At 33.0% G+C, this 27739-nt stretch overlaps 1 protein-coding gene across 7 annotated transcripts in view; it reads right to left on the bottom strand.

The window, feature by feature from the left end:
* CPEB2 (cytoplasmic polyadenylation element binding protein 2) overlaps window positions 1–27739 on the bottom strand; it is a 61439-nt gene that overhangs the window by 22017 nt on the left and 11683 nt on the right. For 4 of the 7 annotated variants that reach the window (XM_069494134.1, XM_069494130.1, XM_069494127.1 and 1 more), the window contains 3 exons: window positions 25286–25376; window positions 11166–11216; window positions 3773–3796 (listed from right to left, as the gene is read on the bottom strand). In XM_069494134.1, coding sequence (XP_069350235.1) covers window positions 3773–3796; window positions 11166–11216; window positions 25286–25376 — 166 coding nt within the window. The remainder of the gene's footprint in view (window positions 1–3772; window positions 3797–11165; window positions 11217–25285; window positions 25377–27739) is intronic. The other 3 variants (XM_069494132.1, XM_069494129.1, XM_069494133.1) reach the window with 1 other exon arrangement.

Genomic DNA, 27739 nt, shown 5'->3' on the forward strand with positions numbered 1-27739 from the left:
TGTAGCTCCAAAGCAGGCAGACATAAGGCAAATGAAATGAACGAGTAAATAATAGCTGTGTTCCAACATACTGTTTACAAAAACAGGAGGCTTTGCTTGCGGACCAGTTTGCTGACCCCTATGTATTGGAGTAGTATCTTGGCTTTTTTTCACGCTTCAGAGATCCTGCCCATTTTCTGAAGTTATCAAAATTATTTATCAAAGATAAGGATTTCAGCCTTGATTTAATCTAAAAGGCTTTGGTAGTGGTGACATTAGGGGCTATACACTTACTCTGGCTACTTCACAAGATTAAAAATCCTGTGTCAACTTTAAAACAGTACATGGTATACTGTATTATTAATAATTCCTTACTTATCATAGCATATAAATCTGGATGGCTATACACTATGAAAAAAAAATCAAACCTCACTAATTAAACTTCTATAATGTGCCTCCCTTTAAAATTATTTTTCTTATCTTCCCATTCCATACGAAATCTACTAGCTCAAGCTTTGGGTTTACCTGGCAGAAAAGACTGCTTCCTAAGGCTTAGTACCAATTAACTAAAGAGGGTTTTTTAAAATTTCTATTACTCAAAATATTCTATGTATTTTTATATACTATGAAATGGAGCACAGTAGCCCTTTAATCCTTTATTTAAAGGACATATTGTGCTATAGAAATAATTTGAAAGGATAGAGCTGAAGTTACACTTCACACCTCCCTTTCTAATCCATCACCCTATTCCAACCCCAGATCAATATGTTCACTCTCAGAGTGAAAGGGAAGAAACAATGAACAAACAATAAATACAAAAGATAGGTAGTTCCCCATATATTAAAGGCAGATCCCATGTGAATCTTCCTCCTTCCTAATGCTGCCCCCAGGTAGCTCTGAAGTAGAACTCTATATGGCTCCCAGGGGATAGAGATACACTGGTCCCAACTGAAAAACAGGGAAAGAAATCTTTGTTTTTTCTTAGTTACTACCAGTGTAACTACATGTTGATTATTCCCAAGGTATACTTCATAAATATCTAGACGCAGCTTGATTTAAAATTATTATTAACATTAAGAAATTCAAATATAGAAAGTCATTTTGGTAGTAATTTGGTTTGACTGTAGTTAAGTAGGAAATCTTTTATATGAAAACAGCTACTCTGTGCCTGGGCTGAAAGGTGAGTCAAAGGCTGCAAGTAAGAAGAAAAAACAGTCCTTCCTAAACTGGATTACAAAGTCAGAATGCCTTGTGAAAATAATACTGTCCACCCATCATTGTACTGGGGTAAATAAGCTATGACTTGTTTTTGACAAAAATTATATCAATTCAGTGTGACACATCCCACATGAACAGAAGATACTGATATGTCATACAATTTATTTTTTTAAAAAAGAATAATGACTAAATAAATGAATAAATACAGTTTCTTTGATGGATCAAATTTAAAACTCAAAACCCACCAAATCCTTGGTGATTAAAAGGTTATCAGTCTGAGATTGATATTTTATCTAGTACAGAATGGAGAAAAATGAGTAAAAAATAGGAGAAAAGAGCCAGGTGACTATTTCTAAACATTTCTGAGTCATTCCTTTGGTATGCAGGTTTAAAAAAAAATTATTACTTACTGTGTCAAAGTACTTTCAAATTCAAATAGAATCTCTCAGTAGCTATTTATAATGGGTATACCTTTCATCTGACTATCAAAATCAAAATTTTGAAAGCAGATTCCTGCTATTCAAAGAAGACCAACTAAAAAATTACTATTAATAAGGCCATATAATCTGAGGGTAAAGTTTAGGTGTTCACCCCCCTGCTTACACTAAGCAGACTAAGTGTGACAACTGTCAGTTCTGTCTTAATAGAGGCTTTTCGCAGAAGCCTTAAAACCATAGTCTTCCATTTCCAATTCTGGGAGGCAGTTCTGAAGTAGAAGAAATCTTTATGGTTTCCAGGGGATAAAGATATATAGAATGGTAGCAAGTTACTATCTAAAAGCAGGGAAGAAAATTTTTATCTGTTTTTTTTTTTTTTTTTTGAGACAGAATGTCATGTTGTCACCCTGGTTACAGTGCAATGGTGTCACTGTAGCTCACTGCAACTTCAAACTCCTGGGCTCAAGCGATTCTCCCATCTCAGCCTCCCAGAGTGCTAGGATTACAGCCGTGAGCCACTAAGCCTGGCTTCTTAATATCATAATCATAATCTACAATTATTGAACTGAGATGAAGATAAATAATAACATAACTTCCTTGTACCTTGGTTCCTAAGAACTTTCTAGATCACGATATTTACACTGGAGTATGCCAAATTAAACATAAGTCATTAAAGTTAAAAGATGGAAAGTATCTAACAGGAATCCTGAATTGCTCTATAGTTTAAAAAATACCTAAAAATCACAGATTGGTAAATGGATTGTTTTCAAGAGAACTAAAGCTCCAATTATTAAAATAGCATAGTGAAATAAGCTAGTCCACAAATCTGAAAATAGGTACTAAAATTCTAAACTTCCCTCCCCTCTTCTCAGCTTGCTACTAACAGTATTTAGAAAGTCATTCGGCTTCAGTTTTCTAAGTCTTGATCTTCTATCTCCTCTTATTTTTAGTTAGAAAACTGAAGAACCAAAAGATTTGGTCAAGCATTTTGAAGAAACCAGAAAATGAAGTTAAATTCAGATGATCTGAAATATAAAATTGAAAATGCCACTTAAGGATATATTAATAAAATACCAGTTTTGGTTGTCAGTGGTGGCAAATGGTTTTGCTTGTTTATTTTCAAAGTACATACACTCATGACTATATGAAAAGAAACTGAAGCACTGGCACACATCTATAAAATTTATCAAAGGGCACCATTATTATTGTCTACCCTCCATGGGTTAAGGGAGATTTTTGGAGGTCAGAGAAAGCCCTTTTTATTCAGTGTAGCACTTACAAGAAGCAGAACTACATAAATATGATTATTGCTCACTTAAAGGATAATGTACAATGTAAGGTTACTTTTGCTTCTTCTCATCCCATCTACTTTCTGCACATAGAAAAGGAAGAGGAAAAGTTTTAGACACAGAAAATGTCAGCTGCTTTCCCAGGGAATTCAATAATAGTCCTGTATCACACAGTCCTAGCTTTTTCCTTAGAATATCACACAAGAACCCTAAGGGGAATACTGATGCGGGGAGGGAGAGGAAAAGGGAAAGGGATTTATGCGTGTGTGTGTGTGTGTGTGTGTTTGTTGTGTGTGTGTGTGTGTTTGAGAAAGAGAAAGAGAAAGGGAGGGGGGATTATATTCTTAGAAAACATGTATTAGCAACATGGTTCCTATAAATCAGTGTTAACAATTATCTAGTTGATGTATGTGCTATTTTCAACAGGGTCAAACATAAAACTAATAATCTAGAGTTGTATATTACCATAGATAAGAACCAGTTATAGATTTAGAGAGTAGGAAAATCATATTGTATGTGACCTTCACTAATATTAAACATATTTCTTAATCAGACAAACCAAAAATAGCAGCTTTATTTTAAAAGATATAGACATAACTTTTAAAACAACAGTTAAAATCTGAACAGTTTAAAAGAGGAAAATTTGTTAAATAATCATTATTAGTATGAAAATATGCTTTAAAAGTTAAGAGATTTAGAATTCAAAATTTTGACAAGTGCTCAAATCAAAATATAATTCTTCTGTGAGTTTTCAGACATTGCATGAAAAATCTGGAATAATTAATTACAGCATTGATCAGTAAAACCCAATTAGAAACAGTTATACCATAGCAAACAGAAATGAATTACCTCGTCTTCGCCCATAACTCCTTGCTGCATGTAAACAAAGGACAAATTGTAAAATGTCAGAACTAAAAATAAGCCCACATGTACAAATATTTGTGATATGAAAAGCTATGTGGGCATCTGGAAATTAGCGCTACTTTAAGAGCTATGACAATGTCACCATATAACATTTGCATGATGTTTTACCATTTACAAAGGATATACATATGTGTGTGTGTGTGTTATCTCAACCATGTGAAACTCTGAAATTAACAGGAAATACACAATTTATTCTCATTTGTGTTAAAATTCACAAATACTGGTTTCATCTGATCATGACAGAAATATACAACACATTACAGTTAAATAGCATTCCAAATAATTTTCATAATGAATGGAAACATCTTAATTATTTTTCTACTTATTATAAAGAGTGATATGGCATATGTAATCCAATAAATAGCTATTCAGATCCAATCCACATTATACCAATCCCTGCACAGAAGCAGTGCTGGAAGACACAGTTGACTGAGAAGATACAACACTATTAAACTGATACTCCGAAGCCTGTACAGCTTAGACAGAATGTAAGAAATCAATCCATGTTCAAATTCGCTTAGTTACAGAAATGATTAATGATATACTATAGCTAATAATGCTTTTTATCTTTTTGAAACATTCTATAACAGCTATCCACTAAGTGTTTATGTGTCTGCCTCTAAAATACAAGAGATTCAGATACAAATTACTATTAAGATCATCATAGGATAATAGTACTCATACTAAATACTGTAAAAGTATAAAGCAGAAAGGCATATTTCAGTCTATGTTACTTGATGTTTACAGAATTCTTACAGAAAAAAAATAAAACTGCAATTTTTTTTCCATAAACTACCAGTTTGATAAAACTCACAAATTGTTTTTAAATTATACCTCTCCACAAATCTGAGTACACAATAAATAACTTTACTCTGGAATTAATAGATGAAGTCCAGGCAGTAAACAAACAAATAAAAATGACTATTAAAATTAAGATCTTACTTCATGTTCACAGATTTTTTTAAGCTTGGGAAAAATTCAATATACAATAAATCTCAAATCAGAATATGTATTACAAGTTGTCAGAAATGTAGTCTTCCCAAGATTATAAAATTTAAAGATCACATTATTAAATATATTCTCTTATAAAAGTTTTAAAAAATATATTTTTAATTTTATACTAAGGCTTTTAATATAAGGAAGTGTGCCTACAAGGTGAGAATATAGCATTAGTTCCTCTATAATAAAAAGTGGGAAAAACTAACTTGTCAACTGTTAGTCATTTATACCTCTAAGAAATAAGTCAATAAACATAGGCTTATCACAGCCTTTTATATAAAACTAACTTCATCTGCATTTCTGCCATTCTAGTGTCTTTATTTAGCTATATAATCTACCATACACTTAACCTGCCCTTGAGCTCCAATTACCTCAAAGTCTGGCAGATTTATTTCATAGCTTACCTGACCTATATATTAGTTTAGGGTGAGGGTAGGAGTAGAAGTAGCATTTAAAATTATGTGGTCTAGGTCTTCTAAGACTTTTAAAGGCCTTAAAAAATATTTCAAAGTGATGGGAGATCAACTGTGAAAAATCAGACTGATAAAAGAAATTTTAACAGAGCTATCAAGAATAGGCTATAGAAGAGTAAATTCTCTGAAGTCTTAATGGTTATATTAATCCTAGAAATGGTCAATAGGCCCCAAAACACTTCACAGCATGAATCAGGAATTGGGCTTTCTGCTTATCCCTATGAATAGTCTAATGATATTAATCCAGTATAAGTTTGTTTTGGGGAATTTCATTCATGGGTGTAGAGGATCAAAGATTTATCAAGCAAAAAAACTATTTCATTAAGTTGAAAGACGAATGATGAATTATGATAAAGTCATAATGTGGCACATAACTCTTGACTTATTGAGAAAATCAGTGACATCATAACCAGTTTATGTTCTTAGCTGTTACGTTCTTAGCTGAGGCTACAATACTAAAATGGAGAAAATATGTATAAATTTCACTGCATCTTAAGTTTCATCTCATTCCTAGGCTTGAACATAATTATTTAGAAAAGTTCTCCAACTATCTCATACCTGAGGAATTTCAGAATCCTGTAAAGAGTTATTCCACTTATTTTTTGGACAACTTTCAGATTCCAAGTCTCTACATTACCAAAAATAGAACTGACTGCAGATGAAGCTAAACCATGTGAAACATTTCCTATTCCCCGTCATGGAAATAACCAATCTGCTACCATTACACAAAACAATGGTTTGTGTACTCACTTTTCTACCAATGTTCCCATGTGAATTTCTAGAGTATGTTCTACTATAACTCCGGATCAGAATTATCAAAAACCCCCAGTAAGAAAAAAAAGATATCATTACCTATTACATTTTAAAAAAGACTTCTTTAAACAATATGCCCCCTCTCCAAACTTACTTAGAATATGATTTAGAAAAAAAAGATGGGGAAAATCTGTTGTATAAAAATTGTATTTATAACATTAAATTTCAAGTAGATCTATTTTGTAAAGCATTACAAAAACATTTATACAAAATGAGGAATGGGCTACTTAACATATATGTGCATACTTATGTTTATATGTACAGATATGTCAAAAATATATTATTGATGTGTGTGTTTATTTATTTCAAGATAAAAAAAGGCTCTGGAAAAAGCCTGAAGAGCTCTCCTATATAAATGACTTTACAATTTGGTCCTAGCTTCCAAGTAATCTTAGGTTGGGACCCATAGCTACCAAAAGGAAACAGGATGATCCTCACCTTCTGATTAGTGGCTTTGTGCTCTGTGTATTGGCTCACAGCTACAGTTGTGGTAGCTGGATTACTGCAGCTGGAGAGAGGGAAAGGCAAACCAACCAAATCCGCTGGAAATAAATGCAGGCTAAAGTTCTCTTGGTGAGGAAACTAAAGAAATTTTTATTTCTTCCACTTGAAAAAGTCAAAACTAAGGAGAGAAATATACACTCCAAGTCATAATCCTTTTCAAGACTCAAAAGAAATCTGTTATCTACTTGTTCTGCCAGCATACAAACTGATGGCTAGCAAATTTCCTATTTTCATGTTTAACATAATGAATTTAGAGGATCTGCCTTCAGAAATGAAATTTTGTTACTGAGTAAATTTTCTTAATTAAAAAATACACATAACTTTTTTCTTCCTAAAAAGTACAGAAAGTTCTTGTTCATACACATGGCTGTATATATGGGTAATCACGGCAAATTTATATTTCAAGCTAGCTTGCTAATATCATTCCTGATTCCCTTAGCTGCTCCCCTGCTACTTATTTCTGTTCTATTTGTTTCCCTTTTGAAAAACCATTTGTACTAATAAAAATGCAAGCTGTTTTCCTTGGTAGAGTACAGTGCAAGCCAAATATAAACACTTGAATGATGTATTACTCTCTAGTTTTTCCTTACTACAATGGGAAACAGAGGGATTTTTTTTGGTTTGTTTTTTTCTACTACTAATAATAAAAAGTGTAAGACTTACACACTTAGAAATAAAAACATTCAAGTTGGCATTCTAACTTCAGACAGTACTTACTTAGCCTTTGGTTTTCAGACTATCTACTCATCCCCATATAATGTGACCTGCTTAAAGTGCTTCTGGATGCTAAGTATGGACTCTTCTACAATATTTTAATTATTCAAGAGTGGCAGTCTCCAACTGTCAATTTAACTTAATTTGAGGAACACAGTCTGTTCAGGAGTAGGAGACTGATTACAGTTATATTTATATGGCACTTTTAAATTGTTTTAAAAATGTTTTTACCTATATAACAACTTCATGAGATAAAGAGATATGGTATTTTACTGCTTTTTTTTAATATACCTGAGTTAACAGAGACTCAGAGTTAAGCATTTGCCAGAGGCACTTCATAGTTTTACCCATTTGACCAACTTCCTGACTTTTATCCTATTCCCTGTTCATCCCCTACTTACAAGGAATATTTAAAGGTTTAATCATAATTGCTAATTAACTATTAAGGTACAATCATAAAAACTTTACAACGTTTGCCCTATCTGCCTAACAAATGTATTATTATTTATACATTTCTTGCTATCAAAGGGACTCAAAACTAGCATCATTGATTGTAACATCACAGATTTCTGTCAGTTCTGTATTTTTAAGGAATGTTCTTTAATTGTAATAGTTATGTATTTATTTTAATGTGTATCTGTGTACATCAAAAGTCATTTTGGGTACCCCAAGAAGCCAGGATGCCACAATTCAGAAAATACTGCTTCAAGAGAGTTATTTTACCTTATTGCCCCAAATTTGTCCCAATATAGCTTCTACCAAATGGTTCTAGTTTGGCTTTCTGCAATAACATAAAATGAACTTTCTTTGGTAACTACATATAGTATCTTTCCAATAGTTCAAACTACCAGTTAAGGTTTCTCTTAATTTTATATTCTCCAAAGAAAACATATCTAACTCCTTCATCTATCACAGGACATGATTTTTACTCTTTTCAAAGTCATTTTTGTCACTTTTCACCAGCCCCCACCAGACAACTAACGTTTACTTTGAGAAATAGTTCTATATACTTCAGAGGCATCAATTCACTCAACTCCTCACTCATGACAGTCCCCCCTCGGCAGGCAGTATGCTATCCCTGTTTTAGACATGGAGAAACTGAGTCAAAGTGAAGTTAGGTAAACTGTTCAAGGTTACACAGATAGAAAAAGCAAATTTGGGTTTAAAACACCCAGATAATCTGGTTAGGGTCTGTGGTACCAACCACTATGAACTACTGATAAACCACTACAAAAATAGACTGATGCAAAATTTATTAGTAAATATTGGTTTTTAAAGCCAACAATATCAGCTATACTCATGGGTTAAGTAATGCGGCTTACTTAACCAATTGCCTAATAGTGAGTTAAATCTGTGATACACTAAAAAAACCCCTTAATTCAGAAAGGTAATCTATGTACTATAACACAATTTCTTTAATCAGTCAATAATATTTAATAAATACTTAGTATAGGCAGAGCCTTATACTAACATCCCTTAATCCCACATTTCCTACGGAGACAACATGCTGAGAACATAGTTGAATTACATGTAGTTAAAAAATAGCTGAAGAAAAATTTTCCCTTATGTTTTAGTGCCCTTCTTTGCCTAGTTCTCTCTTCAATAATCTTGAAGTTTACTAAAATTACTTAAATTCTTAATACTTCCTTATCTCACAAATATACCCAATTATATAATTCTTGCTTTGCCTTTTAATCAATGATCCTAAATGAGTAAAAGAAATTTTCTCCCTTTGGATCAAAGTGTCTCTTTTCCTGGCCAAAACACATTTTCATGACCTAGTTTCATTATCTTTTTTTCTTCCCTCGTCCCTTGCCAGAAAAAGTTCAGAATTTCCAGTTGGCTTCCTGTACTGAGTATGAATCGTAGCTCCAAATGGCAGACTGCTGAGAGTGCTCACATAGTAATTTTTTATTTGTCCACAGATGAAACTCTTTGCCTGAAATGTGATGAAACACTTTTCAACCTAACATCTATATTATTTATAAGGGCTTTTGGCAACTGACAAAATCAATCAATAATGTTTAGTTTAACCAAAATTGTTAAGTTGCAAAACCAGTATGACTACTAAGCTCTTTGCTTCCACATAACTGAAATATTTTATTTTGAATACATATCCTTCTGGATCATCCTTGCTTATTATCCACTCAGCGATTTAAAAACATCTGTGAAGAATCTAACAAATTATCTCATAGAGTACTTTCTTTCAAATGGACTTTAACAGAATATGTGAAATAAAATGTAAATTCAAGTTTTTCAACAGAAACATTTTTCTGCTTTTCCAGAAGTTAAAATAGAAATGAGAGTGATCTTTATCACACAGAATGTTAAAACAAAAAGAAAAGTATTTAAGGAAGTTGGATTGACACATAAATAATCTATTGTTACCTAAATCTATCATTTTATAAGTCAACCCAAGGGAATACCAAAAATTATAAGCTATTTTCAGTTCTATAAACTCAATTTCATCAATATCATTTTTTTTGTAATAGATTTAGAGTTTGAGACCAACTACTCAAATGATATGGTTTTTATATTACACAATAGAAAAGAAAGTTGAATGAAGATGTCCTTAAATGAAATTTCTAGCACTTTTCCAGTCAAAGTGTATGTAAATAGCATAGTTGGCTAAGTTCACAAATGTGGCCTACTGAACCACCATGAGGTCTGGTCTGCACATGGCTTCTGCCGGGAGTGTGCATTCTGGGCCTAGTCCTACCTTGACAATTCTGCTTCTAACCATCCTGAAAGATCCTCACTTAAGTAACCCAGTCCTTAGACTAGGCTGGCCTGTGGTGGACACCTAAGTACAGTGAAATGTTGAACAAACCAATCAATCCCCTCACACTACATCATCAATTTTTCTCTCATTCCAAAAACCTATCTATCTTGACAATCTCCCAGGTGACCTGAACTTTATTTCCATTTTTCTGTCACTATAGTCTTTATTTAATAGTAGTTTCACATGGTCTAGCTTTACATTGACCTTATTTTCAGGCTTTGTTCCCCAACTTCATTGCTATCTTATTTCAACAAAGCTTTAGTTGAAATAGAAGAGCCAAGCCATTCTAATGATATTATGATTTTTAAAGTAAATGCTATTTCTATTCCTTCCTCTTCCTATTGCCCTCCTCCACCCACCCTGATTTAAAAATACTTTTGTGAAGGATATTTTAATCCTCTATCCCTATTTCCACAATCAGGAATGCATTAAGTACTGCGACTTTTTGAATAAGTTAATGTTTGTCCAACAGAAAGAAAACAAACTTCAATTAAAGTTTATTTATTCTTTTCCTTACTCTGGTACACTTTACTATGTAAACTATCTAGTTTGAATAAATTTGGTGCGATCACCATATTCACAGAGTCATTAGTGTATTCCTTAGTTAAACATAAACACAAGTGCTACACTAAGTAACAAGTTCTTCTGCACTTTGCAAACATTACATCATTTAATTCTCATAATAAACCTTAAGACTGTATTCCCATTTCATAGATGCGGAAACTAAGGTCATAGTTACTTGCCCAAAGTTATAACTTAAACTTGAAAGCCAATATTCAAACTAGGACTGCCTCCAAAGTCTTTGATCACTGAATTAAAACCATACTATCACAAATGCACTTTAATAACTGCTCTGCCAGCCAGAACATGCTCAGATTCCTAATTCTGCTTTCTGTACAGGCACAGTTGTAGCTTTATTTTTTTACTTATAAAGCGGTTACTTGTACGTATGGGGGAGGTTCAGGGAAACGTATTTAATCATCTTTATTTCTATAAATCAATTAGAAACATAAAATGTTTTTATAAAACTTACCATTTAACATCAACAGATTGTCAGTTCCTGGATGTGGATAGTTCAATCGACCTTTAAAAAGACAGGAAAGGGGAGTTTGAAGATTATGGAGATATTTGAAAAGCAAAGAAAATTAAAAAATAAAATAAAAAATGCTGAGTAAGGGAGAAATTATTCAGCACAGTATATTAAGAACTAGAAAGCTAATGTTTAACTCAGAGTATATTAATTAAAATTATCACTGAAAGTTGAAAATAAAACAAAAACAGTTAACCTTGGTTCCTAGATCATAAGATCACATCGTGATTTGGGAGCAATGCCAACAGAATAAAGCTTATTTGTTTTTTGAAACGTAAAAACAATGTAGGTATCCTAGTTTTGCAAACTTAATATGGGATGTGATTTTTTTTTTTAATCTTTTCAAAGCTGTTTATAATTTTCTCTATAGATGTCTTCTGCCAAAAATAAAACTTGAAAGAAAGGAATTTATCTTCCTAAATCAAAAACAACTAAAATGTTAAAATAAAAAGTAAGCGGAAAAAACTCATCACAACTTGCCATTTAAGTTAATGTGGCCTTATATAGTCATATTTAGATAAAGAAATTTAATGAATGCATCTTAATTGTATTGCTACAAATGTTATTGGAAATTTAACTTGTTCAAATGTTTATAAATGACTTAAAAATAAAAATACAAAAAATGAAAATATTAAAGTTTATAAGCACAGTAACATAGTATTTCCTCTGAGCCATTCTTCATTCAAAAGTTTTATGTTTATTAAATGCAGAAGGGACAACAGTACTACATACTGCCGTAGAGAAGAAAAAAGGTACACATGAAGCATACTGTGGTTTATCCAGAGTTTTTATATAACACTTATCTGACAAAATCCAACAGAGCAAGGATGATCATTGTTTCTAGTGGATTAAAAAAAAAAACACAGGATTTTTCTCAAATGCCTGAATCTCTCATAGATTGTTTAAAAGGTATATTAAGACCTATTTAGAAAATTGCTAAAACTTAAATGTATGGAATTGTATTTTAGCAACTTTCAGCACAGACCCTTTAATGCACTTATTCACTCCCAAATTTCATGTAGCATGACATTAGTTAATAAATGATGTCTTAAATAAAGTTGTCATACTCTAAAAACATACCAGTGAGTTTATTGTTGTGATACCTTAGCATGGAATGAGAAACAGGTGAATATGCACAGGAAGTACAAAACAGAAGGGCCAGGAAGCATAGCTTTCCTAAACTGGACTTAAGTAACACAAAACATTACTTTGAAGTCTCATAGCTTATTTTGGAAATGTGCCTATTTCTAAACATCTTGCTGCAGATGGCCAAATTTAGAGAACAATTTAAGGCCATGAAAAAATTACTGTTATTGCTGATTTAAGATTTAAAATAAAAAACTCCTACAAAAGTGGTAACCTCTATTGCTGTTCAGTATAACAAGTTAATTAAATTTTCCACACTGACAGTGTGTAGGATGCAGAGGATACAAACATGAGTAAGGCAATCTTTGCTTATCATGTGGTAGGGGAGACAGACACAAATATAGTTTAAATAAAATCTGCTAAGTGCTAAAAGAGTTATGTACGGTATCTTATATTCAAAAAAACCATAATGGCATATTTAATCAAACCCAAGAATTTAGGCAAGACTTCCTGGAAATGTAAATTAAAGCCTTAACCTGAAGCCTAGTTCAACCTTGAAAGACACTCAATTTTAAATTGCCACATAATTATTCTCTAATACATTCACTGTTCACTTATTTATCCCAAGATACAGGTAACAAGATACATTCACTGATAATCATTTTTTGATATCTTGGCTCTGAATGGACATAAAAGGCACACTATAGTAGAAAATTGAAAAGACAGATACCTATTTGCAAATGAACATATATTTGTATCTATGTTCTAAAATATTAAAGCCCTCCACATAGACAAATCTTTCAATATAACTAAAAAAAAGTACTCCAAAATGAAATAAGCAAATTTAGACTCATTTTTAAGTTATCCAAACACTTTTCCTCCACCACAGTGAAAATTTTAATGCATCTTGCAACTTAATTTTTACAGTTTTACTTAGGATATTATTAAGACCACTTTCACTAAGAAACTGCCAATTGATAGCAGTAACTAACAATATTTGAGTGTTTACTATGTGCCAGAAACTTTTCTAAGTTCTTTACAACCAATTAGTTAATTCCAACAACAGTCTTATGAATTAGTACTATTATCTTCCCATTTTAAGATGAAGACACTATTATCATAAAAGATTAAATAGCTTGCCTAAGGTTGTATCACTGGCAAGTAGCATTGGCAGGGATCTGAACCTAAGCAGTTTGGCTCCACATTCTTAATCACGACATACTATTCATAACATAATATAGAGAAGTGTACATATGATGGGTTGTAGGATAAATTCATCTATTAAAAAAATTCACAGAATGATTATAGCATATTAGATAACAAACTTTAATATAGAAAAATAGAAAAAAAAACACATTACTATAAAATCCATTTGTCCTTATTGTGTAAAAGACCTGTGGCGTAGAGACGGATAGTTGTACACTAATACCTACCTGTTCCTGTCAATAATAGGGCCCTCAGTGTTGGATAGGAACAGAGCTACCCAGAGAAAAAAAGCTTCACTTCCTAGCCTTCCTTATAGTTAAGTGTGCCTGTGTGTATAAGAACTGGACAATGGTATAGAAAGTAAAAGTGGTATGTGCAGTTTCTGGGAAGTACTGTATCCTTAAAAGGGTCCTGGTTCCTTCCTTCCCTCTTTCCTATTTGCTAGAATGCACATGTGATAGCTGACCTGAAGAAGTCATATTAGACCAGGAGACAGAAATTGGGTGTTAGGGATAACAGAAGAACAAGATAAAAGGAGTTTGGATCCATGGAAATCACCATACCACTCTAGGAGTGTTAGTGCTTCTGTAAAAGAAACAAACTTCTATCTTATTTAAGTTACTTGTGAGTTTTCTGTTGTCTCAGAAGAACCTAAGCTTACAAATAAAATCTGCTAGTAATACATTTGGAAAAATTGAATTTTAAGTAATCAGATGATGGCTTATTTATTATTGTGGAAATATGATAAAGTAAACTAATTTCATAATGGTTTTATATATCTATAAATAATAGGTATGTACTACCTCTTGGTACTTCTTTTATATTAAGATACAATTTAAAATAATTAAAAAATATGTATTTTTAGGTGTTCGCGAATAACTGGAAGACCTACAGTATCTTAAAAATTGTCTTATTAGTCCACTATGATTTTAAATATGAATTTGTATAATACATATACAGTTAGCCCTCTTTATTTGTGCATTCTGCATCAGTGGATTCAACCAACCACTGATTGAAAAAAATTCGGGGAAAAAAAAATTTCAAAAAGCAAAACTTGAATGCTTTTGTTTTGTACACTAAGCACAACATTCAATCCATGCAAATGAAGTGATCTCTAGGCATTATATTAGATATTATAATCTAGAGATGATTTAAAGTGTATAGGAAGATGGGTGTAATTTATATGCAAATACTATGCCATTTTATAAGAGACTTGAGCATCTCAGATTTGGGGATCCCTGAGAGGTCCTGGAACTAGTCCTCTATGGTTATCAAGGGACTACTGTATAAAAGCCCTATTCTATGTTAGCCACTTTAAATGCATATCTGAGCAACTAAAAATGCTAAGAAATATAAAAACTGCATACACCTTATCATTTGTATAGACAGATTGCCAGATTACATTTAGAACAAATATTTGGCCCTTCATCCTTTACCATTCTAACTATACTGGCCTCTTTGCCATTTCATAAACATGTCAGGCATATTCCCATTTCAAGATCTTCCTACTTCCTCTTTTTTTCTGCTTGCAATGCATTTGCCCAGATATGACCAAAGCTTGCAACCCTCACTTCATTCAGGTCTTTAAGAGATGGCATCACAGATCACCCTACCTAAAATAGCAGCTTCTTTCTTTTTATAGCCCTGTGATACTGTATTTTTTCTTCATAGTACATCTAACATTTTTAACTGTTTCTATACTTCTTTAAAACAAAGATCCACAAGGGCAGGGATTTTGTCTCTTTTATTCTCTACAGTATTTCTAGCATCTAAAACAGAGCTTAACACATAATAGGTTCTCAAATATTTGTTGAATAGATAAATATTTCATTCCATGATATGAACCACAGACTCAATTAAAAGCCTTAATGTGTATGTGTGGCATGGGAAGGACATTCGCTAGGAAAATGAAAAAAAAAAAATCACAGAATAAGACTTTACTTTAGCTTATTGCTAAATCCCTTAAGTAGTGGGGGGTAGAGGAGTGGGGAGATACTGCAAAAGTTGCTCGTTGCTATTTGCCAAAGTAGATTTTTCTCTTCTCTACAACTACTCTCTTTTCTTTAATGAATAAACACAAAAAATGAACTTCAAAGCCCCAATATTCAGTTAATGATGCCAACCCATTTCTCATCAGTGATAAGAAAATTGTTAAAGAATGATGTCACATGTTCTGCCAACTCTTTTCAACAGAAAAATAAACATTTAAATTACATATTAGAATCATAAAGAGCTTGGGTTAGAATTAACATTAGACCCGTTAAAAAGAGAGGCAGCATGGTACAGTGGTTAAAAGCACAAACTCAAAAGCTACCAAGTTCCATCACTTACTAGCAGTTGAAACTTAGACAATTATTAAGACTAAGCCAGTCATCCAACTGTAAAATAAGAGTAAATATCTACCTTTTAGTCATGCCAATTAACTACATTAAATATACAGATAGAGTCACCAGGAAAAGTGCTTAGATGTATCAAGTACTCAGTAAATGATATGTATGATATGCTTTATATTGTATATGTATATAAAACACACACCCTTAATTGAAGACACTAATACTTCTTTCTTAGGTGTTTTAAATAAAGCATTGCTCCCACTCATTTGACAGACTCTTCCAACATTTTTCATAATACATATTTCACCTTTACTGCCAAATCCAATTAGAAAAACAGGTTCATATGAAGTCTGGTAAAATCCACTTAGAATGTGGCCATTACCAACCTTGAATAACTCCAACCTCTGCTCAGATCCAAGGGGCAGGACAGTCATTCCTGACCTCACTCCCAAATCTCAATGCAAGCCTCATAAAAGCCTAAGAATAAGATCATACAAATGTAGAAAAGACCCTTAGAGCCAAAGTACCAGATCCCAAGAGCAAAAGAATCATTCCTTACCTACAGCTAATAAAAGCCATCACTCTACTTTAGATTCAATTGAAATTAATCTAGTTAATTCACTCTTAAATTAGGATCCTAACATAATTTTTGACCTAATAATGGTTATAAATTCTAAGACTTTTATCCAATAAATACTAGAAAATATACTAAGAAACACCAAGGAACACAGAATAACAAAAAGTTTTGTTTCAAGTAATGTGTAATCACAAAAAAGGACAATAAAAGATTAAACTTAAGTCATTAATCATCTGCTAAAATAATGTATTATCATATAGTTATTAAAATAAAACTGGTACTAATTAAGATATATATAACTAATATGAAAACCAAGTTGAATTAATGGTTGCAAAACTTTTCACTGTAAAAGGTTTTTAAATTAAAGTAATGCTGATAACCATTACAAATAACAAATGGGCACTAAAACATTGCCAGTGGCAGTTGGAAACTGGTATAAAACTTATTAAGTTGGCAATACATGTTTGGAGCCTAAGAAACAAACATATGAAGTTCATCCTACTGGAATAAACAGATAGATAAAGCTCACTGAATTTTACTTTAAATTTTGAAACACCTTAATGTCCAATTGTAGGGGAATGGTTATACAAACTATTTTACATATATGAATGCAATAAATATTTACAAAGAATATGAACTATTTATGAAAAAATGTTTAATCATTCAATTAATAATTAATTAAGCCCCTCCTGGTACTAGGCATTATGATAGATGATCATTCAAGGTAAGACAAAAACAAGTGTGGTCACTGCTCCCATGACAGTCTTCTGTGAAAGATATACATTTATAAAATAAAAAACTACTGAATCTAACATAAATGAGAAAAGTCCTCTGATTAAAAAGAAATATGATTCTCTAAGAATCTTTTAACACAGAGTAATCTATTCTTGATAGGAGTGCCAGAAAGTAATCTATTCTTGATAGAAGTGCCAGAGAGTCTTCACCGAGGAAGTGTAAGTTGACTAGAGATTACACAGACTTCTAACTGAACATGGAGGACTGAATACATGTGCTCACAACTTCTGCTTTCTGAAACCCCTAGACAATGACAGCTAAGAAAGTTTTAAAGAAGCATAACCCCATTAAGACAAAGAGGACCATACATCAAAGAACAGGATCATAGAACAACCATGTCATTAAATTTTGGGGGCTGTAAATGTGAATAGTTGACTGATAACTGACTTTGTAGACCAGAAATCACTGAAATAACAAACCTAAGCCAGTGTGTGTATATGGAAGAACATTAAGAAATAAGTCATTTACTGCAGTAGTTACCTGGATAGGTTCAGAAATAAGAAGCTCTGAGGGTAGAAATGGGGTAGAAATGAAAACAAAGAGGCTGACAACTGCTTGTTAGTTTTTAAAAGAGCCAAAAGACACACAATGCCCTTTTGGCTCTTCTAAGAAAGCTAGCAGCTAAGCGTAGATAGAGTTCCCAGGCAGAACACTGGAAGACACACATCCAGGTCCATTTCCCAGACCAAAACAAAATAATCCCAACTTTGTACATAGAGCTTCCAATTCCCATTTTTGTGTCTTATCTTTAAATATGAAGTGTACAGTAAAGGATCATAACATATTGCATAAAAGCCATCAACATGAGAAAAAAGAGAACACAACCAAAAAACAGAAAAAAGGAACTTAGAAGAAGCATAGACAATATAAGGAACTGGAAAAATAATCTTCAAACACTATAATATCCTCCAGAGAAATAAGATCAAACAAGAATAAGACATAATAGTAAAGTTCTGAGAATTGTTTTTAAAGAGGGTCTTGAAAATTAGTCAGCAAAAAATTTTAAAATGAAAAACTCAATAGACGAGTTGAAAAATAAGAGATCTCTATCTCTTCAAATACAAAAGACAAAACAATGGAAAAGAGAAAAACAAATGATGAGTACAGGAGGTTTAAGATTTGAAGAACAAGAATTCCAAAGAGAGGTAATATAAAAAATAAAATAGAAGAAATTATCAAAGAAATAATACCTCAAATTTCCAAGAACTGAAGAAATAAATCTCTGAATTAATGAATGTACAGCTCAATAAATAAAAGAAATGAATGAATGAAGGTATGTACATAATACCTAGAATGTAGGAAATACAAAAATATAAGCACGTTATTTACAAATAACTTCTTAAAGAATAAGTTAAAAGAAAGTTCAAAGTGGCTACCTCTAAAAACAGGAATCAGAAGTGGACAGCGAAGGATGAAAAAGAAGACTTCTATTTTTTGTGATATAAGACTTATGACACTATTTGACATTTTAATGTATGTATATATTTTTTAAACTAATTTTTTAAAAAGTTAACTAGGTTGGAGGGAAGGTAAAGATTTGATTATTCCAACTATTGTACATTTATACACAGAAAAAGAAAAGAATGGAAAAATTACATGTCAAAATACCAATTATGGTTATTTTAGTTTGTGGGATTACTGATGACACTTGTTTTTTCTAGAGTTTCCAAATTTTCTTTAATGAATAAATACTACTTTTGTAATAAGAAAACAAGCATTTTAAAGATGATAAAATGCTATGCTTTGGAGAAAAATCCTTCAGAAGAGATTCTCAGATACACATTTAAATAAAATAAGCAACTAAAATTTACAGGCCTTATTATCCCAAGTACTTGCTTTTATCACTGCAAGTTATATATAAAATATACTCTTTTTGTTGTTTTACTTTCCATTTAAAAGTAAGAGAGATAAACACATTTAAAATCTTATGAAAGGGCGGGCGCGGTGGCTCACGCCTGTAATCCTAGCACTCTGGGAGGCCGAGGCGGGTGGATCGCTCGAGGTCAGGAGTTTAAGACCAGCCTGAGCAAGAGTGAGACCCCGTCTCTACTAAAAATAGAAAGAAATTATATGGACAACTAAAATATATATATACAAAAAATTAGCCGGGCATGGTGGCGCATGCCTGTAGTCCCAGCTACTCGGGAGGCTGAGGCAGTAGGATCGCTTAAGCCCAGGAGTTTGAGGTTGCTGTGAGCTAGACTGACGCCACGGCACTCACTCTAGCCCGGGCAACAGAGTGAGACTCTGTCTCAAAAAAAAAAAAAAAAAAAAATCAAATCTTATGAAAGATGTTTTGTGGTGAATAACAGGCTTGCAGTAAACACGTATGTTTTGAATAAATAAATGTGATTTTAAGAAAACGCAAAATAGTTTCTGTCTGATGAGTTATAGTTTTTTAAAAAGAAACTGCAGTCTGTCATAATTAAAATTATTTACCTAAATATTCAAAGATGCTTGGAAGAAATAACTCAAGTATGTTCTCAAATTTCATAATATAGTTGCTAATAAAGACAACTATCTCAAAATAAATTTTAAAATCTCTATTCATGACACATTTTATTAAAACAAGAACTTTTACAACCACATTTTCATAATTTCCTTTTCAATCTACAGATATATTCCCACCAAAGACAAAAGTTAAACTCTTGTAAATTGTATTTTTACTAAGATGAACTTAATTCTGAGTAGTTGGAGGGTAAAGTATTAAGATTCCATGTATAAGAGTGATCATTTCTTAAAGTCAGAATACATTTAATAAAATAAATACATCTAATTTAATAAATAAAATGGCTTCTATAAGTATATTTCAAAGTTAATAATGATTTTTTCCTTCTCATCAAAAGCTAGTGGTCCACAGGAAAAATCAACAAAGTGGAAAGAATATATAAAATTCTATTTACTTTGTTTTAATAAAAAGGGAAACATTTTATTTAAAAACTAAGAGCATACATAGCAATCCTGTCTCAGTTATCTTTTTAAAAAGACATTCTAATATATGTGATTTGCTTCTTAAGTTTTTTTCTTGGCAATTGTGAAAAACTTTGACTCCAGGAAGCACTAGTGGCTGAAAGAAAGTAAACTCAGTTTTGAGAAATGCATTCCTCACATCTACAGGGTGAATATAGTAGGGCTGTGGAATATTTATTAATATTTGAATAAATGCCATTAAACCTCCACAGTTTTTCACAGATCTCTTTACCTTGCTCTCCTATACCAGAGTTTCTCCAGGTGAACTCCTTATCCAATATGCACTACACCCCCTCTAAGAGTGGGCTCTAAATCCCCCATGGTTAACATGCTTTCAGAGTCTGAGAACCTCTGTCCCGGACAAAAATTCTCAAGTTCTAAAATGTAAGTTCTCACCCTGGAAACTTCTAGAAATTTATACAAGTTATTTGGGACTCTGTACTTTAATGTTATAGGCCAGCTGAAGAGAAACAAAGGGAAAAGTGGAAAAAAAGAATGAATTTATTGGATACTAACCACAACTACTTAGCACCTTACAGTAGTAATTCCTTATTTTCTTAGGGAATATGCCAAGCTTCTTTCTTCAGGAGTCTTAAAAAATATGAGGGTAGCCATCAAGTAATAAAAATGACACTAGACATACAAAAACATAGTAAATAAAAGGTTTTAAAGGCACCCACTTCTGAACATTTGTTGGTGTAAAATCACGTTCTAAATCCTTTTTCCTGAATTCCCTTTAATTGTGCAGGAAACACTGGTAAAAGGCATTATTATCTGCTGAGAAAGATCTGCAAAGAACTGAAATATAGGCTACATTTCTACCTACAGTTTTCAAATCAACTTTTATGAGCTGAAATTAAATTTTTTTGTTTGCCCTTATACTTTGGGGGATATAAGCAATTTTTGGCAAAAATGTTTACACAGTAAGACCTTTTTACAAGTTGTTGGGGGTAGGGAAGGAAGAAGGCTTAACAGTAATCACTGTCTTGTTCTTTTATTTAAAGGGGAATGCACTGACCCACACATACATAAAAAGATCAGATTATTTAAAATAGGTATGCAAATATAAAACTGCAAAATTATAAAACAGTACTTTGCAAAACATTATTTGCTTTAACCATTAAAAAAAAAATCCATGCTTGTTCTTCCTTTGAAAAGCAAAACATTTGCTAAGAATCAGGGTAGTCATCAGAAAATAGGATGTTAATGGAGAGAAACCACTGCAGAATAAATAAAGCAGATTGGTCAGTGCCACTCATACTAAGGAAAGCATATAACAGTGTGTTAGTGTTCACCAGCAAGGGCAAAACCCAGCACATACTGGACAGTGTTACACCCAGTCAGCATCAGGCAGCTGTAAACAAGCTATGCCAGGACTAGCCTTCTTTCAGCTCCTCAAATTTGACATTTTATTCAATGCTTTTGCACATGCTGGATCCTTTGTTTAGGTGACACTTCTCTCCAATATTTTTCCATCATTATGCTGCTCCTGCTTCAGGTCCCAGCTTCCACTACTCCATATCTAAATTAGGTATTTCCTCTCACTTATTTTTCTAAATACCTCATGATCCCCTCCATAGCTATTTCTAACACACTGCAGTTACATGTACATTGTGTTTGTATAAGGTCTGTCTCTCTTTCTCCAGGAGGAGGCTATACAGTCAATGAAGGCCTAGATCATGTCTGTTTCACACAAGGTATAGTCAGTGTCTAGGACACTGGTGCAAAAGCAGGCATGCTCAGTGGAAAGTTAGTTGCATTCAGAGTTCTGTCTTTTGGTTGCCATCATTTCACATCTGTACAACTCTAACAAGACTATATCCTTTCCACCTACTATGCCAGACCATAAAAACTTTAACATGAAACAATGGAGATTCCCTAATGACCTGAAAAACCACCGGGGAGTAGGGAAATGGAAATGTTGTAATGAAGTGTTATGGGTGGAAGTGGGGATGAGAGGGTGCTTCTGTTAGTAGATCACTCAGTTCTCAGGCCAGTAACTTACCACTTTCTTTGCATTCTAGACATCTGCTTGACTGCTTTTCTTCCTACTGGCATTCTCACCTTGACTAGTTTCTCTTTCCCTTTAGACTTAGGGTAGAATCGAATGTGAATTTACAGCTCTGCTTTCCAGCTCTGAGACAGCCAGCCTCTATGATCTCTGCCTCCTACTATTCACATCTCCTGAGCAGCAGACTCCTCCCACATTGAGCAGAGCTGACCCATGTAGCTACGAGAATGTTGTGGAAATGATGGTATGAGACTTCTGAGGCTAAGGCATAGAAGACACTGAGGCGTTTGCTTTGAGCCTCATCACTCACTCTGGGGGATACCAGCAAACATGCTGTGAGACAACTGCAGCAGCCCTGTGGAGAGGTCCACGTGGCAATGAGCTGAGTTCTGCCAACAGCCAGCCATTTGAGTGAGCCATCTGGAAAAGGTTCCTCTAGGCCCAGTGCAGCCTTCTGATGACTGCAGCCTCAGGAGATCCTCAGCCAGAACTAACCAGTTAAACTGCTCCCAAATGCTAACCCACAGAAATTGTGTGAGATGATAAATGTTTATTATTGTTTTTGAGCTGCTAAGTGTTGGGATCATTTGTTATGCAGCAATAGATAACTAATATAATTTCTCATCACTCAAGTTCACAGTTTTCTAGAAATTTTTACCATTAATATAAGAGGAAATAAAGAATTCCTTTTAAAAATTTACCCTCCAATTTCCCTTCTCCTTTTTCATTAGATCCAATAAGGAACATACACACACAAATACAGCTGTTTTTTTAATTTTAAATGAATATAATATAATAATATTCATTTAATTAATAATATTCATTTAATTTTTAGGGGGAAATAAGAATTTTTTTTGTATTAAATGGAGGACAGGTTTTCCTAAAAGGGATGAAAAGATGAGATAGAAGAGATGAAATAGATGGTCAAGTGCTGCCCTAATGCTCAGAAATGGAAAGAAGAGAAAACAAACACAGGTGTTGACCCTGGCTGGTTTCTTCCATTTGCCACAACCTTGCTCTGGAAGATTCTACTAAGGTCCAGCCCAAAGAAAAGTAATGATCAGTGTGGGGAGGAAGAAAATATACAATATGATATATTGGTAGCAGAGTTTGTATTAGGAAGAAAAGGAAGAAAGAGCTGTAAGTGGTAGCACTGAAGTACGAAGATAATCTTAAATAGGACTATGATAGTGATTCACTACAGTATCAGTTTTGTTTATTTTTTCTATGTAGAGAAGGTTTTTCAAATGAATTTTTTTTCTCCTTTTAATTCCTTGCTGTAAAACATGTGGAACATAAAATACTCCAATTAGAAACAGAGATTTGTCACCATGTGACAAAGGTGGTGGGTATGGTTTTCCCCCTCCCATAGCCAAAGATAATTTTTCTAACAAAAGAATTTTGAATTCACTTGAGATTTTTAAAAAATTATTAAATTACTCTTAGCTTTATTCTGCTTCCATTTCCTGTTCAAGGTCCTCTTTCTAATTTCCCTCCACTTTTACTATAATTCACACTACAAAAAAGAAAAACTAAGATAATTAATAGTGCAGCAATGAATATTTTCTCTAACATCTTCAAAAAGCCTTTTTTAAAAAGACTGAGAGAAATAATGAAAAACTTTTCATTATCTACTGGTAATAGTTAATAATCTTGACTTTATCTTGTATTACAGTTTCTAAGAATTTTCCTTCTTAAGAAGTCAAGGAGATAAATAGAGGGGAATTCTTAATCATAAACTGCTGGCTTCTATTCTTAAACAGTGGATCTAAGACAAACATCACTGGACCTGCCACCAGAAAAGTGAATAAGACCCTTTTATACAGATACTAAAAAAAGAAAACTAAGCTAAATTTTGGATGGAAGCAAAAAACCCCAAAACAAACAAACAAAAAAAATAAACTCAAAACCCAAAGTATACTTTATTAGTTTGCATGAAGAATTACCATTGGCAGACATCACCAACCACCACTAATAACCCCCTTAGCATCTCAAGCTCCTTAAAATAAAGGAATTAGAAAGACAGAGACTCTTCTACAAGCAAAATCCAGCAACAGAACAAAATGCTTAGCTATTTGGTCAGTATTATCAACTTAGCCCCATACCACCACCTTTCTGCCAACACTGAAGTTTCAGAGTTTTTAGGCTAACTCTTATAAGAGAATTCTTACTTGGCTTTATAGAATTAAAAATATAGAAAGTTTACAAAGCAATCCATGATTTTAATTCAATGAGAGATTTTGAGCCAGAACCAAACAGTTAAGCTGCTCCTAAATTTCTGACCCACAGAAACTGTATAAGATAATAAACACATACTGTTGTTTTAAGCTGCTAGATTTTGAGATAATTTATTATATAGCAATCGATAACTAATATCTCTTATGACTCAACTTGACAGTTTTCACCACTGATATAATAGGTAATGAAATATGTTGTATAAAGATATATTGCATAAAGACAATAAAATAATTCCTTTTTTCATTTTACACATGAAATATGTACAGAAAATAAAAACAAGTATATTAATCAATTTCTTCAGATAACTATAAATGATCAGTGAAGACTGCTACTGTAAGATCAGTGGGGTGATTATTTTTCCCAATTTGTTCCAACTTTTATGAAGAACTGTTCTTTACTTCAAAGAAGCCACTATAAAATATTCCCCCCCTTTCAAAATCCTACGATATGACATAGAAGAAAAATGAGGAAAAAGGTTAACCTAGGACAATTCTAGCTTGGAATCACTGTAAATTGTGACTGCAAGTATTCTAGGGAATACATTTTAGTATGTCTGTACTTGAAAGAATTCTAGAAAACTGACTAGTGTACATTTTTAGATTAATTCTTCATCCTCTGGTGAACTGCAGCATATTGCTAAATAGTGGATTTTTCTTAAATTATGAGGTGGTTTCACATTAAGCAACAAAGGAAAAATTATGACATTGCATTAAAACAAAGGTTCTTATTAATAAATGTATAACAGAATTTTATAGTTGATATAGGTGCTACTTATTATTCATTTTCATATAAAAACTGATAAGAAAAGCAGACTAATTGGTATATAATTTTTTAAAAAGTCACCTACCCTTAAGAGGATCATGCTCTGCTCTCATAATATCAATAAGAGAATTTTCCAAAGAGTGCATATTCAAACTGTCATACATTCTACTTCGATCCTGGAAGAGCAGGAAAAAAAAAAAAACAAAACTATAAATCTTTTTCAAAAAGCAATTATAAAAATACTATCTAAATTCTCTTACATAAAATAGGTTACCTGGTTAATATTACTAATCAATTTGTATCCCAAGAAAATACCAATAACTAAGGATTTCATAAGCTACAATATCACTTGTATCGGAGGATAATATTTTCAATACATTTATCTCCAAAATTTTATATTAAACATCATCTAATTTTATTGGCAGTATTAATGCAATAAAGCAAAATAATTCCTATTATCATTCTCTATAAATATTCCTAAAACATTATACACACACAAAGCATTTTTAGTTGTTTATTTAACTTCTAAACTTTTCTCACATATTTAGGAAGACAGACACTGGCACCTGGAAAATAAATATTTTGGGGCAAAGAATTCCATAATTGCACCATACTTTAAACATCTATCAAACATTGCATGTTATTTAACTTAATAGTTTGAATTTCATATCATGAATGTATAAACATACTGTAAAAATCGAAAGTATGAGATACTAATATCAGAATAAAGGCTGATGCCTAGAATATTTATATGCAAATCTCACTCTCCCATATTTGTTTATGCATTTCTAAACCCTCTCTTCCCCTACTCCCCTGCAAAATAGACAGGTGGAGGAGGGAGGGATTAAAGTATACTCTTCTTAGTAAGTTTCCTACTTCACCAGTCTCAGTCTTGTGTTGTCAGGAGTCTTACCTGCTGAATGTTCAGCTTGGTCACTAGAAGGAATTTGATTTTTTTAATGCCCATGAATTTACACTATATTCTGTTCAACAAATACTCAATGTACATGAAAGAATATATTAATATATAAGGAACTTCCATAGCAAGCTCTGGCTCATGCCCTACAAACAACCTGAGAGTCTTTTCCCAAAACACTCCTTCACCCATTTAAGTGTGTGTGTATGTGCGCGTGCACATGTGCATATGTATGTGTATGTGGGGGAGGCTGGATAGGCCACTTTAAACTCAAAAAATGATTACCACAGAAAATGGAAAGGGAAGAATCATAAAATTAAGTGAGGAAAAAAAAGTCCCCTCAGAAATCAAAATAAGGCACTCAACCTGGGTTCATGGTCCAGGAGCTTCAAGAAAGACCAGGAGTCTCTATGATTATCTACAACATACTATATATGGGTGTACAGTACGCACCCCTACTCCCCAACCTTTTCCACAGTTTCGCTTTCTGGGGTTTCAGTTATCTGTGGTATAGTACAGTAAGATATTCTGAAAGAGAGAGACCAGATTTACCTAACTTTTATTATAGTACCTTGTAATTAATTAGTTAGAATTGTTCTATTTTATTATTAGTCACTGCTGTTAATCACTTATTGTATCTAATTTATAAATTAAACTTTATCATAGGTATGTATGTATAGGAACAAATATAGTCTATATAGAGCTCGGCACAATACACAGTTTCAGGCATCCACTGAGGGCCTTGGAATATACCCCACAGAAAGGGGGGGGGGCTACTGTATACATTATTTTTTTCCTGAAGAAAAGTTACAGCTTTCATCAGTTTTCCACAGAGGTCCACAATCCAAAGAAGATTCAGAACCAGTTCTTCTGGAAGCTGAGGAAAAACATAAAAAGCTTTCCTAAGAATAATTTTACTTATCCACTCTACTTTGATATTTAAATTAGGGTTATAAAAGCTATGGAGGCCAGATCAGTACTGTAGACTAAACAAATTGCTGTCAAGGAATTAAAAACAGTGAAAAGTAATACTGAATGGCAGAAAGCATGCCAGGCTGGAGGCTCTTATTCCAGCTTTCTCACCAATTAACTATATCAGTCAGCCCTTCCCCACTGATTTTTACTCAAACCACCCCCCATCCAGGTAAAATACACCCATCAATAGCAGCTGTTCACTTTAACGGTGACCTTGACTGGTGATGGAGGCACAAAGAATCAATGAGCTATGTAACAGTGGTTCCCAAACTTAAGCATGCTTTCGAATCATCTGGAAGGCTGCTTAAACACACAGCTTGCTCAGATGCATCAACAAAGTTGGACTCAGTGGGTTTGGAGTGGTACCTGAGAATCTCTATTTCTAACGAGATCCCAGGTGATACTGATGCTGCTGGCCTGGAGATCACATTTTAAGCAGCACTCAGTTTCTTGAACTGAAGTCATTGAACTTCATTAGGATCTGGTTCCAACTTCTAGAAAATAACTACATCAGACTATACGATGCTTAAAATCCCTTTAAAAAATTACAGAAAAGAAAAAGACTCAAAGTATTATATAATAAATGAAATAAAACTGGAATAGAAAAGCGGATGGCTTTTGGGCAGAAATGACATACAATTTTAGGAA

Source organism: Eulemur rufifrons, chromosome 19 (genome assembly GCF_041146395.1).
Source record: "Eulemur rufifrons isolate Redbay chromosome 19, OSU_ERuf_1, whole genome shotgun sequence".
NCBI lineage: Eukaryota > Metazoa > Chordata > Mammalia > Primates > Lemuridae > Eulemur > Eulemur rufifrons.